An 18767-nucleotide genomic window follows, 5' to 3' on the forward strand; every position below is an offset into this window, starting at 1 on the left:
GCTTTTGTAACAGAGGCATGGGAATGCACATTACAGCCATACTGTGTTTTCTGTGTATACTCACACCGTTTTCCATAAATTACTTTCAGTAAAGTGGTACTCAACAATTTTGGTAGTAAATTAGTGGTCTCTTCTGTCCTTTATTTTAGACATGAAATTTCCACAGTTCTGTACTCCATCACAGGTTTTCAAGTGCTTTCTTTTTAACAGTAAGGGTTTGGTTGCACAGGACATGTTCTTCCAAGGTTAATAACCAGTAGTGTGGAAGAGTTTATTTCAGAAAAGCAGCAGAGATTTTGGGGGGACATTCTTGCTAAGAGTTATACAGCTTGTCTATGGCAATGGTGAGGTCTGGGGTTTTTTTGAATGCTGAGGTCCTTTTATTATATTTGATACTGGTGATAAATGGGGATTGGAGCCTTGTGGTACTTATATTACTTTCTGTAACAAATCATTGTTTCTAATAAAGCTGTTAAAATATTTAGCTTCCACCAAACAAAATCTCTCAAAGTGGGAAGCAGTCTGTGTTTCAGAAGAGGAGATAACACAGGGGTTTGCAGAAGCACCTTCTTTGAAAAGCAGCTTGTCTTTCTGAAATGTGATTTTCATGCTTTTGTTTTATGAAAAGGAATCTTTAGTGCAAAAATCACTAATCCAAAATCTGACAGATTTGAGCTACTGGGTGTCAGATATGTGTAAGGAGTGATTTTATAATATAGACTTCCTTCCTCATATCCAAGTGCTTTTTGTAGCTATATTTTTATAATTCTATCCCTTTTGGCTGTTTGGCTCTTGGAGTGTGTCCTCTTCATATATCATGATAGAGAGGTGCGAAGTTTAACAATAACAAGTTGGTTTCATCCTTGTTCTCTGTGTGGAAGGGTAGGAGTTCGTCTCCTCTTTCTACTCTATCCTTAAGAAAATCTCTCTATTGATTAACTTAACAAGTAATTTTTCTGTGTCTGTCAGTGAAAGGAGATTTTGAAGATCTAGACATTTGGCACCAAAAGTTGCGTTTTAATACATCTCTTATATTTAATAGCTTCAGTAGTGCTAAGTAGTCCATGGAGCATGGCATAACTCAGGTCTTCAGTTTCCATTGCTTCCCTCACAATGACCTCTATATCCTCATCAGATAAAATATGTTAATCAATACCAGATCATATCTTCTCTTTTGAAAGAATCTGTAGTATTAAAGATAGATCTCGCTATTACTTGTCAAGACTCAGATTATCTGAGTTAGAAAAAAAGTGATTCAAAAGGGATTTTAGAGAAGTGGATTGACTTTTTCCGTAAGGATTGACTGGTAAACTGCCCTCTGGTTACATTGTGATATTTTGATTATATAATTTCTTCAGAAAGGTACTGAAACTTAATTCACACCTTCTTTTCTAACTACTGCCAGTACTGTCACACTTCCTGTACTACTTGGTGCAGTTGAAGACTTTTGAAACAACTAGGGGTCTATATTCTGAACCAGTTTTGTTCCCTTAACTGACATTTTGCTTTGTTCACGTTCTGAAGTTGACTACAGGAAATCCTATTAAGTTTTAAAAATTGTCCCAGGAATTTCTGTTGTTCTCAGGCATCTTTTTTTCTTTTGGGAGATGGGAATATTGGGGGAGAAATTTCATTTTGGTAATCTCAGTTCTTTGCATTAAGTTGTGCTTTGCCACTGTTCAGGTACAAGTTACTTATTTTTATATGTAGTTAAGTAATTCAAAGTTAGTCCATCACTTTTAGACTAAACTTTTTCTAGAACATTACATTAAGTTCTCCTTCTTTTTCAAGATTTAGATCTGTTACAGAATTTATTTGCAGATACAAAGTTTGTACATCAAGATCTTTCATGCTTTTCTAAACCTCCAAATACTATGAAACAAAAATGTTTAACAGACTGATGCTAAAAGGAGCTTGCAGTCTTTTAGTGACACAGAAAAGGGAAGATAACCTTGAAAATTGCATAAAATCCCAGGAAGTAACCTATCTCTTTCAGATGCTTTCTTGCAAATTGATTTAGCTTTTTTATTTTATTCAGATTTGCTATGTTTTAATCTGAGCTCTTCCATACACAGGACTGTGTAGTTAAGATTTCTTCAAAGATACTTTTGTATAATACAGCAATGTTAACAGATTGAGGAGGTCTGCTTGTAAAAGGCAGAAGTTTGTTTTCTGTCATTTGTGAAAGAGTAATCAAATCATTAACCGTTTCATTAGGAGGCTAATATTTTTTTAAACTTAAAAGCATTAGAAAAAAATTTTTAATGAGACAAACCGACTTGTATATGTGTGTTTTTCCCTGTATATTTTACCCCTGAGGATCCATTTTACCCACTTCTTTGGAATCTTACTGTGGATTCTTTGAATTAGGAAGAAGTGAAGCTGTAATAACTTTATTTCCAATAATTGGATCAGTTAGGGGGCATTTGGATGCCTGCTGTGGGCTCTTCTTTTTTTGGTTCGTTCCAAGCCCTTAGCAGCAGAGACACACATCCCAAGAGTGTGAATCTGCCGGAGCAAAACTCTCAAAACTACAGTTGTAGGTAAGTAACCTTTTTCTCTTACCTTTAAGCTCTTACCCAGCTACTCTCCCTTTCTCCCCATTACCCATCTCCCCCATAAAATTCCCTAAAGAGGAAACTAATAGAAGAATACTATTAAGAATGAATAGTTTGTTTATGTCTAATTTTATGTAGTTACTTCATGAAGTGACAATGTGTAATTATAACCAGGATATTAGCATTCATTTCCAAAAATATTTTGTAGGGGGCTTATTGCCTCAAAAATGGAGCTACAAGTAGTGATTTGTATGGTAATCTTGCAGATTACAGTCATTAATACCAGAAGGTGAGGAGATAGAGTGTGGAAGATAAATGAGTGTCTGTATAGGAGAATGTGAGACTTAGGTATCCTGGGTTTTGTGTATACAAGCTTTCATTAGGTCTGCATTTTGTAGTGTGATCTAATAGATGAAACTGGCACCTCATGTAGCTCTTCCAAGAAAACACAGCTTTGCAGCCTCCAGGTCCTATAAAAGACAGATTGTGTGGTTTTGTGTGTTCAGACATGTTTTAAGAAAAGTAAGGGGAAGAAGGATTCCCATTCTATGAGAGGAATTGCAATGAACTATTGCAATGTTTACGCCTATCTGTGAAAAGTTACTTTCTTTTACAGTTTTTGTAGAGATTAATGTACTTTACAAATGAAAAATGTTTTTCTTTTTAAAAAAGGTAGGATCATATAATTTAATAGCATTTTTATTTGTGCTCATACGTAGAATGAAATCAAAATTCCTCTATTTATACCAGGTTGTGATTCACATAGGGTAGTGCAGAAAACTGCTCTTGTAAGAAGGTGTAGAAAATAACTGAACTTTAGCAGTTTAGCAAGAAACTTTCTTTGTTTCTGCCTACACTGTAAACTAAGACTAGAAAATTCAATATAAATTGCATGTAATGTATACGCTTGATTGTACCTGTGGATCAGAGGATTTATGATACCATTAATCCAATAATAACTTACATTCTGGGACAGACATTTCTTTATAATGGATTTAAATCTTGATAAAGAGATGGCACGAGTAGTTAATAAACCCTATTAAGAGCTTAAGCCCAGCATTTCTGTAGTTCACATTCACTAAGTTCATGCTGACATCAACTTAAGAAGACACAATATTTTTTTTCATTGTCATGGAATATAAGTGTTAATCTAGTTAATTGATTATATTTTTGAGTACAAGGCAGAACAAAATCAACAGCTGGAAGTGAGAAGAGAAAGTCACTGATAATTTCTAAAGTTTTCTGTCTATACTAATGAATTAAAATCTAATTGGATAATGTTAGCCATGATGCTTAAGAGTTTTCATTCTGATGTTAGTGTGTTGCATTTTTCTTGTGGAATGCTACACTAGGTATTTCAAACTAAGTATACTTGAGGTTTTGCTCAGATATTTTGAGTTTACAAAACTGTAATTTTGTGCAAATCACATGGGTAAAACCTAGTGTTTATGCTGAAAAATCTATCTCATAAATAAAGTCATATGGTTTGTGAAAACAATATTGAATTCAGGGAGTTTAAGTTGGAGTTTCTAATCTCTAAACAAATGTAGATATTTGATTATACTTTTCTGTAGTTCAATTTTTTTTGTTATTTCCTAGTGTAGTATTTCTTTTGTATTACTATAATTGCCAGAGATTATGTCTGAGCAACCAGACATCCTTAAGTAAAAAAATTCATAAGATGCTATGATAATTGTATTATTGCTGTATTTCAGAACACAGTCAAAACGTTCTAATCTTAATTTTGATGAAGTCTTCTACACCTTAAGGCATATCAGGGATCGCTGTAGCCTTTTTGTTTTTTAAACTGAAAGAGTTTAGACATTGTTCTGGTGGGGTTTCCTTTTTGGACAATGACCAGAAATTTGATGAAGTCTTTTAACAGGTCATTGAAGAGTAGCATGTGGTTCTGTCCTGAGTCTTACAAGTCTGTTTCTTTGAACTGCAGCAGCTGAAAGTCTGAAACTCTGGTCTCTTCAGAGGTTTTTGGAATTATGTACCACTCTATAAAGCTTCCTGTACGAGGTTCATGACTGTACTTTCTTGATTTCTTCTGTAAGGGAGGAAGTAGTGAGAATAATATCTTTGTCCTGTGTTGCTTGTATCTCTCATTCAAGGGGAAGAACCAGTTGTGTGGAAATCTCTTCTGCTGAAGGAAGGGTTCTGTTGGTTGTTCAGTTCTTTATTTTTCATTTGGCATAAGACTTTGAGGGGAAGTCAGATTGGAGCAAACTCTTATGGATTGTGCATACATGAGGGAGCTGAAAAGATGGGTATTTGTCCTAACTCCGCTGATGGGTTGTCCATTGGTACCATTGAAGTAATTTTAAACATTCCTTGTATACAGATTAGATTCTTGTGGTCTGCAGAGCACTGTTAGCTGGGGGAACAGGGCATTTAGCTTCAAAGAAATCTGTGAATAGTAACTAAGAAAAGGAAACAGTTGACAGTAGACATGTTTGTTATTTAAACATTTAGCTATTTGTCATTTGTCAAAAATATCTAATCTTGATTGCTAGTTTAAATAAGATAAGCTTATAATTGGCCTCTATCTGTTCTCTGATGTTGTTAAAAATAGGAGATTTGACAATATGTAATAACATGTTAAGACTAGAATATTTGAGTGAAATTTGTTAACTTGTGATATAATTAAATAAGTGCTATTTCAAATGAATGGAAGCATATCCTAGTAATCTCTGATATCAGAGATTAGAAGAGTTAGAGGTTTCAAGACATAAAACTCTTAAAAGTTATCCTTTACAAAAACAAAATTCATACTTTCAATTACCATTTAAATAGTTCATCTAGAATTCAACATAAGAGAATCAATATTTTTTGTGTCCCCAAAGAGGAGAACATTTACATGTGAGCATTTTGAATATGAAGTCTTCCACTGAGTCCCTTGCAGGGTGTAAAATGGGGAAGCAAAAATTTATCTGTTATGTCTATTTATAAGTATACCAAACAATATTAATACAAGGAAGTGTTACTGTTCTGCTAAAAAGAAGCTTAGCAACCCTGCTGATGGTTATTATTTAGACTTGTTGCCTTTTCATAGATACTTACAAAAGGCCCATTTTCAATATGATGGACCAAGCAGTTCTAGAACTGAGTATCATCCAATTTTACTCAATTGTTTAAGGAGTTTATTCTGGGATTATCAGGTTTGCAAGGAAGCAGTAATATAGAGGATTTCAGTGCTAATGGTATCTTGACTGTTGCTTTGGAAAGATTCCAGGGTGAGTAAAAGAATAGAGATACATTCATAGTAACAGCTCTCCTCATCCACCTGCTGCTTCTAACACTTCCTCAGCTTCCAAGCATATCTCTTTTCTGGATGAATGGTCTTCAAATCACAATTTCCTTGTAGTTTCAGCAGAAATCTATCTCATGAGGTCTGTGGTTATTTCAGTGCAATGTGGCTCATTGCACAAAGTTCCACAGTAACTAATTAATTAAATTCTAAATCTTAAAGTACTCATAACTTTGATACACATTTCCTAAGATTAAGACGATAACCTGCTCTCCAGGAATACTGTTCATAAGAGGATTTGTGGGAGATTACCACTTGGAAATCCAGCTTATTTTTTTCCCATGTCAAGCTTGTGGTTCCAGTAATGCTTTGTTTCTTGTGCCATGGTGAATAATTTCATTTGATAGAACAGCTCTACTATTTTTTAGTATAGTGTAGTTTATGATCTTGCTTTGAGTTCCAAGGTACTGCCTTTTAGTGAGCATGTTGCAAAGTAAAGAGAACATACTTTTGAATTTGCTAAGTCAAAAGGATTCATACATAGAGTAATTGTTCTCCGAACTACAATAGATTTGTTAAAGGAATTGGAAAAGATGTAGGTATATTTTAAGTATATCTATAACCTCAGAGAAAGGTGGAGGAGTGAATTAATTGTTTTGAAAAGAATCTGAAAACAATGAACTAGTATACCAAATCATTAATATAGTCAGAAAACTCTTCTGTAACTTAATACATACTCCTTTTACTATGAAATCTGTTACAAAGATGGAAGCAAAAACATCCTGATCACACTTTGTTATACTAAAGAGATTGTGACCCAATATATTTGGAACTGCAACAAGCTTCAGATCTAGGTCTGTAAGATTTCAAAGAAAGACATTAATCTGATATTTTGGTGAAGCCCCAGATCCCAATATTTTTCCCCCACAAAAAATACTACTGTCTGTGGAATGAAGTTTGAATACAGATGCCTTGAAGGATATGAAGTATATTTCAATGGATATTGTAAAAATTAATCTGTTCATATTGGGACTCATGACTTAACGAAGAAGCTGTATGCAAATTTCCGTATATTCGACTGTGTAAGAGAAGATCTGAAGACATCTGTTTTTAGAGGTTCCCTACTCTCTTCTCATCTCACTGTTCTAATTCTTGTATAGCTGAAAGTGAGTTCAAGATTTTATGAAGCCCTCAGAACCCAATTATATGTTTCAGCTTTCAAATTTTTGTAGCTATTATTTCAACTTTCAAAAGTTTTTATACTTATTCAATGGAGTTTTTTCATTATGCTTTTTGAAGGCATATATATTCATCCTATCTTTTTTGCCCTAGTTCAACTGGATACTTTCTTATACTTAGGACAGCTTTTTTAGTCCTAGATCCAGAATTCTCATAGAGACAAAGTGGTAATGATTGAGTTTAGTTTTGAGGCTCACTTTCAAGATGTACTGGAAATAAGAAGAAATCTGTGAATGATCTGTAACTCTGTCTGCAATCACCTTGCCATCTAAGAAAATGAAACTGTGAAGGTGTCCCTTTCTTCTCAGGCAAGATGTCAAGTTACTAAAACATCAGTATTCTAATTTCAAGATAGATGAAGAATATGCATCAGAAGAGCTATGTATTTAGAGGGAATATGTGTATCAAGTTGTGATGTAATCATCTACTTATGTGTTCTCAACTTGCGATTTGACATTCTGGATGATGAAGAGCAGCAGCATGGTGAACCTGGTCCCATACAGAAGTCCAAGCAAGAAAATTGGCCCTACTTGAATTGTTTTGGTTGTTTGTTGTTGGTGCCGTCAGCATGAGGGCTCTGCAAGGTGAGTTTTGGTTGATCCAGCTACAGCTGTCTAAGGCATCGCAGCTCATGGCCGTCTGCTCCTGTAGTAGGCATAAGAGAGGAAGGCATTTGCTTGCTTAAAGCTGAATCATTCAGCCTGGTAGGTTAATGCTGACCGCCTTCACTACTGCCTTATGGTGATACAGTAAAGTAGTTGTGGAAATATGAATGGGGGTTCCCTTCTGCTGCAGATGATAACTTCAGTTAAAGAAATGGGGCAGATAATGAATAACAGTAACATCTTAAAGACTACTGTTATATCTACCATCAGAGCTTTTCAGGACTTTTTCAGTGTGCCTGGAATTTTTGGAATAAAATGACAACTTTTCATAAGAATACAAGTTTCTGAACTTAGATTTCAAAATGTAAAGGGTTTTAATTGAGAAGTAAGGTAATGATGTGTGTGGATGTATGCATATTTGTTCTAATCCATAGTGAAGAAAAATTAATCTATTTAAGTCCTCATATGAATCCAGCAGTTGCTGTAGCACAGGAAAAGCAAAAATCTCCATGCTAAAAAGCTGCATCTTTGATTTGGAAAATTTATTTTGCCTTACATGTCTATCACGAAGTTGGCATTCATTCCTATAGGCTTCTGTTGAGCTTTGCAAAATTCTTTATTTGCAGTTGATCAGTTTCTGCATGGAGTTTATTGTATCTGTCTTTACCTGTCTTCCAGCCATTAAATCTTGTACAAAACTTTTGAGTTTTAGAAAGTTAGAGATATCCAAATAGATTTGAGGATGAAAATGATAGAGAAAAATCCTGTTCACATCACTGGAATTGACCATGTTATTGCTTGTTGTTGTGGCAGAATTTTAATTTTGGAGGTGATCCTTCAAAGTATTTCTAAATAAGAATCCTCTAAAAATTTTCAAGAAATCAGAACTCATATGTTGTGATTCTGGTTTACATTTCCAGAGGACTGTGTGGATTTTTTCTTTGACATTTATTTCCCTGTTTCTTGATTACATCTTCCTTACTGTACATTCACATGCTCTGAATGGAGAGCTTGTTCATTGCATCTGGTGATAAGGCACAACAAACCTAGGCATAAAGAACAGTATTTTTCTTGCTTTGCATTTGTGGTCTTGACATTTTGGAATAGATCTATGTTTAGTAATTCCTTACAATCTTATCCCCTGATTACAGAGAAAGGGTTGTTTTGACAAATTATGCAGTGGTAGTTGAGAAATGAGAATATAAGCCTTAGTGCAGGTAAAGCATCTAGTTTGCATGGCAGAAGTTATTTTTAGTTTAGAGTTCTGTGTTGGTAATATAAATGGGTTGTAGTTTTACATGGGTAGAATATACTCTTTTGGATATTTCCATGTGCTTCTCATGTCTATGAATTCTACCAAATTACAGGTGGTTGACTTAATTTTTCTGTATTCTGCTCCTAATGTTTTTTAGTGTAAACTGAAGGGCTTATTGCAGAGTCAGGTTCTTGACAGAAAATTATCACAATACTTTGTGTTTCATCGCAAGTTTTTAAGTGTGTAGCGGTCCCCCACCTAATATGCATGTGTTAAGGTAGAGACTCCAACCCTTGGTTTACTGCTTTGTTTCAAAGAGAAGCATGGAGGGGTGGAATAGTTACTTGATCAGTTTTGTTCATTGTTTGTGCATTCCCTGACTAAAATATGTGTGAAGTCCAGCTGATCTACTGAACCAAGTGGGGAAAACCTCTGTTGTAATCATTGCAGATCCTTGCTTACTTAGTACTTGTGTAATAAAAAGGTTGGATCTGCAGAAGATATCTTCTATAGTAGTATTCCTCAAAACTAGTTGTGGAGCTGCAGCTTAACTTTGACTTTTCAAATTTCTGCTTCAAGTGTAATTAAGGAGTTTGGGAGGTTTTTTAATGGGGTTGGATTTTTGGTCCTTATGTTTTGCACCTGCTTTATTAGGCGGTTCACTTGGGAATTACACAGGACCTTTGATTTCATATGTTTTGAGGGAGGGTTTTTTTAATGATTAGCTGGCATTTGTGGGAAGCGGACAGTGAATGATAGTCTGAATACATTAAAAAGTATTAGTTAGAGAAGTCCTATTCTTGCTTTTAAATTCAGTGGATTTTGTTTTGTGTGCACATCCATGCTGTGGAGGATTCCTTATGGGAATGGAAGGGAATGGACATTCTTCCTTGAACATTTATCAGTTTTTATATATAATTTGTGATTCTTTTCTCTTTTAACTTGCAGATAAGCCTCTAAAGAAGCGAAAACAAGAAAACAAACCACCAGAAGCTGGAGGTGCTACTGGAGGAAATAGAACAGCTTCTCAGGAGACAGGTTCTGCAGGAAATGGGTCACGGCCAGCGCTGATGGTTAGTATTGATCTGCAGCAAGCAGGAAGAGCAGACTCTCAGGCAACAGTAACTCAGGATTTGGACACCATCAAAAAACCTGAAGAAATTAAGCAGTATAATGACGGGTTTATGTGTGTTCCCCAAGAAGACGCTGTTGGAGTTCTTAAATTTAAACCTGAAAACCATCCAGAAATTTTTAGGAAAAAGTCAGACTTTGAAAGTCAAAAGACAGATATCCAGCAAAATGAAAACAGACAAATGGAATTCCAGCAAAATGAGAGCAGAAGGTTGGAAAGTAAATACAATGAGAGCAAGCAGTTAGAAGTGAAACATGAAAGCAGACAAATGGAAGTGAAACAGAATGAGAACAGACAGACAGAATTGAAACAAAATGAGAGCAGGCAAATGGAGATGAAACAAAATGAGGGAAAACAAAATAATGGCAAACAGGAAATACGGCAAAGGCCAGAAACACCGAAACAGAAGAATGAAGGCAGACCTGAAACACCAAAACAGAAGAGTGAAGGGAGGCCTGAAACACCTAAACACAAACATGATAATAGGAGGGATTCCAGTAAACCTTTGCCAGACAAGAAAATTGAAATACCTAGGCACAAATTAGATGTGAAGTCTGATCCTTCAAGGATGAAACCTGAAAATCGACCTGATCCAACAAAACCGAGGCCTGATGGGCGCTCAGTTTCTGATACACCAAGGCGTGACCATGACAGCCTTAAACAAAGATCTGAGGACAGGGGGGAATCAGAGAGATACAGAGGAGATCCATCCAAGATCAGAAGGCCTGAATATTTGAGATCCTCAAACAAAAATGAACATGATTCTAAGCATGGTATTAAACCTGATGGTTCAAAACCTGAGAAATTTGAAAGGAAGTATAGGCATGAGTCTGGTGATTCAAGGTTTTCTTCTGGGGATCAGAAATCAAGGCCTGACAGCCCTCGTATTAAACAGGAAAGTAAAGGGGATTCTAGCAAATCAAGACCTGATAAACCTGGTTTTAAGTCACCAAACAGCAAGGATGAACGAAGGACAGATGGTAATAAGAGTAAAGTAGATAGTAATAAAGCACATGGTGACAATAAAGCAGAGTTTCCCAGCTATTTGTTGGGGGCAAGATCTGGCGCATTGAAACATTTTGTCATTCCAAAAATCAAACGTGATAAAGATGGCAATGTTACTCAGGAGTCAAGGAAAACTGAATTTAGAGGTGAACATAAGGACAAAGTAGAGAAGATTGGGCTAGTTGAAGATCTAAATAAAGGAGCTAAGCCTGTAGTTGTCCTTCAAAAGCTTTCTTTGGATGATGTGCAGAAATTTATTAAGGACAGAGAAGATAAGTCAAGGGGCTCTTGTTTTAAACCTAACAAGAACAAGTCAACCAAACCTAATAAAGGTAAGATTGTTTTAATATTAATTGCATTGTATCTTTTACACTTGAGTTCTTGTAGACTTTCTACTTCTGCTGTTAGAAATTAAGTGCGAACATTTGATAGTTTATATGCTTGCTTATATGGTGAGAAATAAACTGAAACTAGTGTAAGGACTTGTCATTATCAGAAATCTTGCTAGAAATGTACCTGAAATTATTTATCTACTTCAGTACAACTACTTAATCTGGCAACTCTTTAGTGGTCTTAAGATGTACTTCAGCTGCACTAGTTTTATATAGTCCTTTATCTGGTGAAATGTAACTGTCGTGTGTATAATTTTACCTGATTAGGTCTGTCTGTATAAAGGGCTGCCACTACTATAAATATTGTAGCTGGAATGATGGGAAATACTCACTATGCAAGCCCTACAATTAGTTTTGTATTTAATTTGAAGTTAAATGGGTTTTTCCAAAGCATGTTTTTAAATGGTGGTAGTAAGAACATAGTTGCAGAATCCCACCTACCTCCTTAACACTGTAGGCACAAATCAGTTGAGGAGGTTCCATACTTGAGACTTTCTGACAGTAGCTTAGAAAACATTTGATCTGTAGGAGACTTCTTTTTATCATTGTCTCTGGTGTCCATTATATGCAGAAGGAAGAAAGCTGTACAATTAGCTGGCATTTTGAAATTAGTGATATGGACAGGAAAGAATTTAGAATATCTTGTAGGTTTGATATTTAACTGATTATCTCTTTGCAGATTTAACACTTTTTAAAAATAAGATCCTCTTTTTTCTTGGTACTTTCATTTTGACTTCATTGGTTTCATACTGAAGTAGATCATTTCACACTGTGAAATCAGTATTACTAACTGGTTGGATTTCCTTTTTTAACATTTAAAGAATTTAAGTTTCTTATATAGTTATGTTTATAGAGTTGTTGTGTCTTAAAATAGACACAGAGGAGAGGTTTACAATTGTATGGAGGATGATGTATAAATCCATTTCCAGGTGTATAATGAATTCAAGGTTAAAACACTTTTTTACATAGCTAATCTGGTAAGAAATTATGTAGAAATCATCTTCATGAATGTACGACTGTTTTATGTGCACTTGTAAAGAGGTGTTTTCTATATCATTAATTTCTTGTGGTATGCCTGTTTTCTATCTACTAACCAGTTTATATTAACTCTAAAAAGCCTTAATAATAATTTGTGATGTATTTTGCATATTTGTAAAATATTAGCCTCCTTGTTAGGGATTTCTTTTTGTCTTGGGAATAAGAACATTATCCCTGTCCCTTTTTGAAATTCAAAAGAGGCAAAATTTCAATTTCTAATAATAGATATCTAGTGTTAGCCATAAAATTATGGTATCTTTGTTCTCAGTTTAATCTGAAGCTTTCACATGAAACCCTTATGTCCTTTACAGAAAATGCTAAAAACTTTCTGGTGGAACTGAGGTCTAGTCTCAGTAGGGTAGATTTTGAATTCACACTTTTTTATGTGCAGAAAATCAGTTACAAGTCTTCTGAACAATAGGCAGTGCATGTATGCTTTCCAAAAGTGTTTCTGAATTACTTTTTTTCTTGTAGTCTGTATTATATGTGGTTATATATGTAGAATGCTTTAGTAATGTGTAAAGGTTTTAATGACTTTTGGTATGATTCTAGTACCTGTCACAGATGAGCAATGCAGTAATTTTAACATTAGGCTTATAATTTCTCTACAATGTTTTTCTGCATTATTTTTTTCTTTCTGAAGTCATCATTTTCTTGCATTTCTTGCACTTTGAAGTAACTTGGAACATGTTTTACAGGGAAAAATGGTTTGAATCTGATACAAGTCTTTTTGCAGTTCTATTCGGAATAAGGATCTTACAATGATAATAGAAATAGGTTTCATGAAAAGAATAATGTAACTCTTTTTATCTTACAAATCATGTTTTGAGTGTTCAGCAGGCAGATTTTGGAGAAAGTGTGTTTGAACTGCAGATTGTAATGTGTATATTTAGTTCTGTTTGGTTTTTTTTTCTCTGATAACTTACTTCCTAGAATGCATGCTACTTTACCAGGTGAATTCCAGTGTTTGAAAAGATACAAATTTTCTATAGATATCTCTCTTCATAAGGCAAAGTCTATTTGTCAACAGCTAACTGATGTAGATGTATTCATGCCACTGACATGGTGTCTTCAATCCAGTTGAAATAGTGTTGTTTTACTTGGTGCCATTTTTAGTTATATACTTTTTAATACACTAAGAACAGTAATTTTCATAAATCTTCTTTTAGTTCATCCTATACTACTTAGTAGATTGTAGCAATTCTTTTCCAGTGAATTCTTGCCTTTTAGCATCATTATTCAACTTCTCACATGCCTCTTATGCCATGTAGATTAGTATATTTTACTTTTTCTTATTTCATTACCCTTGTATCTCTTGTCTTTTCTTTTTTACTTTCTCATCCATCCCTCCTTCAAGAAAATGTCTTCTACTGGCTTTCTCATATACAACATCATTGCTATAATTTATCTGAAATGCAGTTTAAAATATCATTGTTCAGTTAGTTCAAAACACCATTTAGATAGTTGTTCTGTCTTAAGAGGCTAATTCCCATTCATTACAAAACTCAATAAAATTGACTCACATTACGTTACAATTAATTCTTTGCAAACTGAAAGTCCATACAACTTTTTGCATTGTTTTAGTAAATTTTAAATTTTAAATTTGTGCCTTTATTTGCATTGAACTCAAAAAAGACAAGGTAATATTTTCACCAAATTTTATAGACATTTTGAAATTTTATCAAGTTATGAATGGGAGGGATAGCCACAGTATGTGACCCTTAATATTAAATAAATCCAAGAGTCCCTTTTGGCATTTACAAGGAAGAAGTAATTTTTCTCTCTCCCCTGATCTTTGAGCATTTTCTGAAAGATTCTGTATCTCAGAGGAAAATTATGGAATTTTTTTCACAGTATTTTTGTTGCAGAGTCTTGTGATGAAGTCTTGTGGCCAATTTTGTCCACGTCAGAATGAACTGTGACATTTTCTTTGTCTGATTTTAACATCTGTTAATGTCTTTTTTGGTTTTAATGCAAATGTATGTTGTCGTGGGACCCATGAAACTTTTCCCTTTAAGCTTGTGCCTGCAATGAGGAGGTCATGTTTGCTGTCCTTTCTTTTCAGAGCTTCAGTGAACACCTTCTCTGCTGCTTTTTTAGAGCTATGCTGATCAGCTGTGTTGGGATGGGAGCTGTTAGCAGCTTCGTGGTTACTGCATTCTGAACAGGACAAATTTTCCTTTGTTAAGTATAAGTAATGAGAGAAACTGTAACTATCTCTGCAAGATGTCTGAGTAGGTTTATAATATGTTTGAAGGGTTGTCTTTGCAAAACAAACGTCTTTTGGATCTTTCTATATCACCTAAAGGGATTTGTTGTTTTAAGGAAAAAAATAATTCTGATCTGAATGCCATTCCTCCATTGTGTAGATTGTTGTGGGATTTAATTATCTTCACAACACAGAACTGAAGACATAAGGTTTTGCTGCTCACTACAAGTCTTCCTAAATATACTGTTTCCTGCTGCTCTGATCTGAAATTTGAGTAAAGACTTGATGTTTCTTTGAAGGTGCTCTTCATACATACTCTTTACAGGATCAGCTAAAAATCTTACTGCTTAATCATCTTTATGTTGTTAAAACAATGCTTCTGGATTCTTCTGTGTTCTCTGCTTACATGATTTGTTTGGGGGTTTTGGTTTGTTTGATTTTAATTCCAGGTGACTTTGTGAGTGTGTAGTAACTCTGATTTGGTGTTTGTGTAACATGACAATCTGTCTTTGGGTTCTAGCATTGTTGGAAATAGCTTCACTTGGGAAACAGCAATCAATTATCTTCTAGTAGTGACAAGAAAGGGAGTATTTCAGGATGAAAAGCTGTATCCAAATTGTGTGGGCTCAGTTGAGTGAACTTGTTATGCCTGTCACTGATTTCTAGTTGGTGTAGCCAAACTACTTAGAGGTGCTTAATGGTACTGATGAAAACTGGGGGCAGAAAGGAAGTACCAGTTCTAAACCTCATTTAAATCCTACATGTACAGGAATTCTATAAGGGCAAAATTTGGTTATGGATGTTAACACATCAACTTTTAGAGTTCACACTAATTTGTTTCCAAAATAACAATTTCTTAATGCTGAGACAGACACCCCAAAATCGGAGGGGCCACAAGGAACTAACTGCATTAAAAACATACTCCCTTGGGAAAGGAAAAGTTTGAAACTCAGCTTGCTTCCTATAAAATTGTGCTTTTGTAAAGGTTAGCATTGTGAAAATCCTCAGTTCCATCCATCTTGAATTTGAAATGACTGTCCTGACGTTCCCCGTAGCAACTGCATTTGAATGTGTCAAGGCCAGAGTCATAACCTACTGACCATCTTGCTATGGATGCAGCACCAGGTGGATTTGTAGAAAATTATGCCACATTTCAGAGGAAAGAAATGCTGTATTTCAGCATTTACAGCAGAAAATTTATAAAGACTCTTCTCAGCTCAAATGTTTAAACCTTCTTCAAACTAAAATTTAATTGTAATTATAGAAAAGCAGCTATGACTTTCATAAGAGTTCTACAGTCTTCCAGTTTTTCTCTTTTCTGATATGTTAATGACTACCTCTCATCTAGACTAGACTAGAAGAGGATCTGGCTCACCCTTGTGCCATTAGAAGTATTACAAGATGCTTGTTGGCTTTGCAGAGGATCCACTTTAATATGTTCTTTGTTCATTGAGCCCTGATTATTTGGTGGTTCTTCCTGGATTTAAAGGTTTCATTTTGAAAAATATTCCAAGCATTGCTTAGTTAAAAGTCTAAATTATATATAACTTGTTAAAGTCAAGGAAGATCTGATTTCTCCAACATAGTTTGTGCTGGAATGGTTTTGCTCCTACTTGCAGGGAATTTTAAGATATGGCGTGTCTGTCCCATTCCAGAAGGTAACTGGGATTTGTGTGGGCATTGTACATACTTTCTGGGGCCTTCGTTTTTGGTGCTAGTTTTTCAAAAGTAGATGTTGGATAAGCTGGTATTGGTACCTAGCAGGAATCAGCCACTGCACTTATGTATGATCTATTACTGGTAATAGAGGAGACATTTTCAGCACAGAGCCTTGGCTGGTGGCTGCTTTCCTGCTATTTGTTTCCTACTTTAGACTTTGCTACTAAGGTAAATATTTTGATTCTTGCTCCTACAGTATTTTTCTGGATAGGAAGAGTGAACTTCGTGTATGTCACATGGAATTCTTAGCAGCAACACTGAGTTTGACCCAAACCACCAATTTCATTATACTTTGATTTGTCTGAAATATGATGCTTTGTCTGTTTGCAGATTTAGTGCAATGTTCAATTGGTTGATTTTTGAAAAATTACTTTGGCAAATGTAAGTGATAGACGTTTATTACCTAACTTGTCAGAACAATTTCTTGAAAGTCCAAAACTGCTCTTGGTTCATTGACATGGATACTTGATTGAGTTCCTCTTGTTTCTGGGAATAGCTAAGGCTATTTTGCATGAATAATTTTTGCAGTAATGCATTGCAATGTGTAAATATGGCCCAGCAATTTGTCTGATGTCAATTACAGTATACACTGCAGACTTTTCATGTGTCTAAGGATCTAAAGGTGGATATTGATCTTGGCTTATGTGCCAGGATATGTGCTTAAAATTTTTGGCTTGAATTTTCTTCTAGCCAAAAGATAAATTTGACTAAATACAAATACCAGAAAGCCTCATATTAGCTTCTGGAGAATTAACTTTTCTGTTGCTCAACATTGTCAGCTGTTCTAGCTGACTCTTTTCATGTCAGAAAATTAAAACTGTTTACTTAAAATTTGGAGTTTATTTTTTGCTCTGTGGGAATACTACCAGCAAACAGAAAAAAATAACATGGAACCTTTTTTGTCTTTCAAATTACTGAACTGTTGTTTTCATTTAATAACTTTTCTTCAAAAGTTATTATCATTAAACTATTCTGTTTAATCATCTCTCGAGCTATTTTCCTGTACTATTTTATATTTAAAGCGAAAACATCAGCAATCTTTTGTTGTTGTTCATTATGTAATTGTTATCTTGAAGAAGCAAAACTAGTAGCTTCATGCAATATTTGCAGTGATAAGGACTGAGAATGTTTCTATGCAATAGTAAGAAAAATAAACATTTATGTGTTAATTAGCACTGATGTGCCTAGAAGTCACAGATAAGAACTAAAATAATGGTTTTGGTTTCCTTATTCTCTGCAAAGGTTTTGGTTGTATTATATTCCTTATACAGGAGGTTTTGTTTTATAAGACGAGAAATTCTGAAGAATAATCTGATTTTATTTAATTAAGATCTTTTGTCTCAGGCTCAGTAAACAACCTGAATACATGGCTGGAAAAAAAATTAGTCATAAATTTCAGATCCCAAACATTAATCATTGTAGGGTCAACAAATGGTTTGGGTTAGAAATTACCTTAAAAATCTTCTCATTTCTACCCCCTGCCATGGGCAGGGACACCTTACACTGGATCAGGCTGCTCAGAGCCCCATCCAGCGTGGCCTTGACACTGCGAGGGATGGGGCACCCACAGCTTCTCTGGGCAATTTGTTCCAGTACCCCACCACTCTCCCAGTAAAGAACTTCTTTCCAACATCTAAACTAAGTCTCTACTGTTTTGTTTTAAAAATGTTCCCCCTTGTCTTATTGCTATCTGGCTGTGTAAAAAGCCACCCTCCTTCTTTTTTTGTAAGCCCCTTTTGAGTACTGAAGGGAGTTTTAATAGAAGCATATTAGCAGATAATTGCATGCTGGGTTTTGCAACTGTACAGAATTCCTTAACTTCTTTAACAATAAATTGAGTTGGCCTAAATTTCAATGCATATGTTCAAAAGCAATGACAGCAAAATTCAGAAGCACCCCCAACGCTGATTCATAAAAGCAAGGGAGTTTGTGCAGCATTATATTTATTTCAATTGCCAACCTTCCTTCTTTTTATTCTGAGTATTTCTTTATTTTTTGTACAGCATCTTGGAAAGCTAGGCTGCTGTAGCCTCCTTTTATCAATTTCTGTACAGACAAAAAGTCAGCAATAAGGCCTGCAGTAAGTTCCTACAGTAATCATATAGCTTGAGAACATCATTGATGCCAGTCTAAATGTGAGTTCTCTTGGCATTTAGAGAGAGTGTGTGTTGGATGTATTCCCTGCTCTCTGCCTGGGTATTTCCAAGTTTCCTTTTGAAATATCCTCCTTCCCTCCTTCTAAAAATGTTTCTTTCTTCTCAGAGTATTTTGTTCTATTTTAAAATTCTTTTTGAATCTATGTTTCTTAGCTGTGGTTAATGATGACCTCTGTTGTATCATGGAATTATTCTGTTACCATGTC

The 18767-nt window shown here is 35.0% G+C and overlaps 1 protein-coding gene across 7 annotated transcripts in view; it reads left to right on the plus strand.

Annotated features, from left to right (window-relative positions):
- The window catches only part of NIPBL (NIPBL cohesin loading factor), a 154507-nt gene that overhangs the window by 87888 nt on the left and 47852 nt on the right, over nt 1-18767 (plus strand). For 5 of the 7 annotated variants that reach the window (XM_074533099.1, XM_074533100.1, XM_014268313.3 and 2 more), the window contains one exon: nt 9859-11379. The exons of the other annotated variants lie outside the window; for them this stretch is intronic. In XM_074533099.1, coding sequence (XP_074389200.1) covers nt 9859-11379 — 1521 coding nt within the window. The remainder of the gene's footprint in view (nt 1-9858; nt 11380-18767) is intronic. 7 annotated transcript variants of the gene reach the window in all.

Source organism: Zonotrichia albicollis, chromosome Z (assembly GCF_047830755.1).
Source record: "Zonotrichia albicollis isolate bZonAlb1 chromosome Z, bZonAlb1.hap1, whole genome shotgun sequence".
NCBI lineage: Eukaryota > Metazoa > Chordata > Aves > Passeriformes > Passerellidae > Zonotrichia > Zonotrichia albicollis.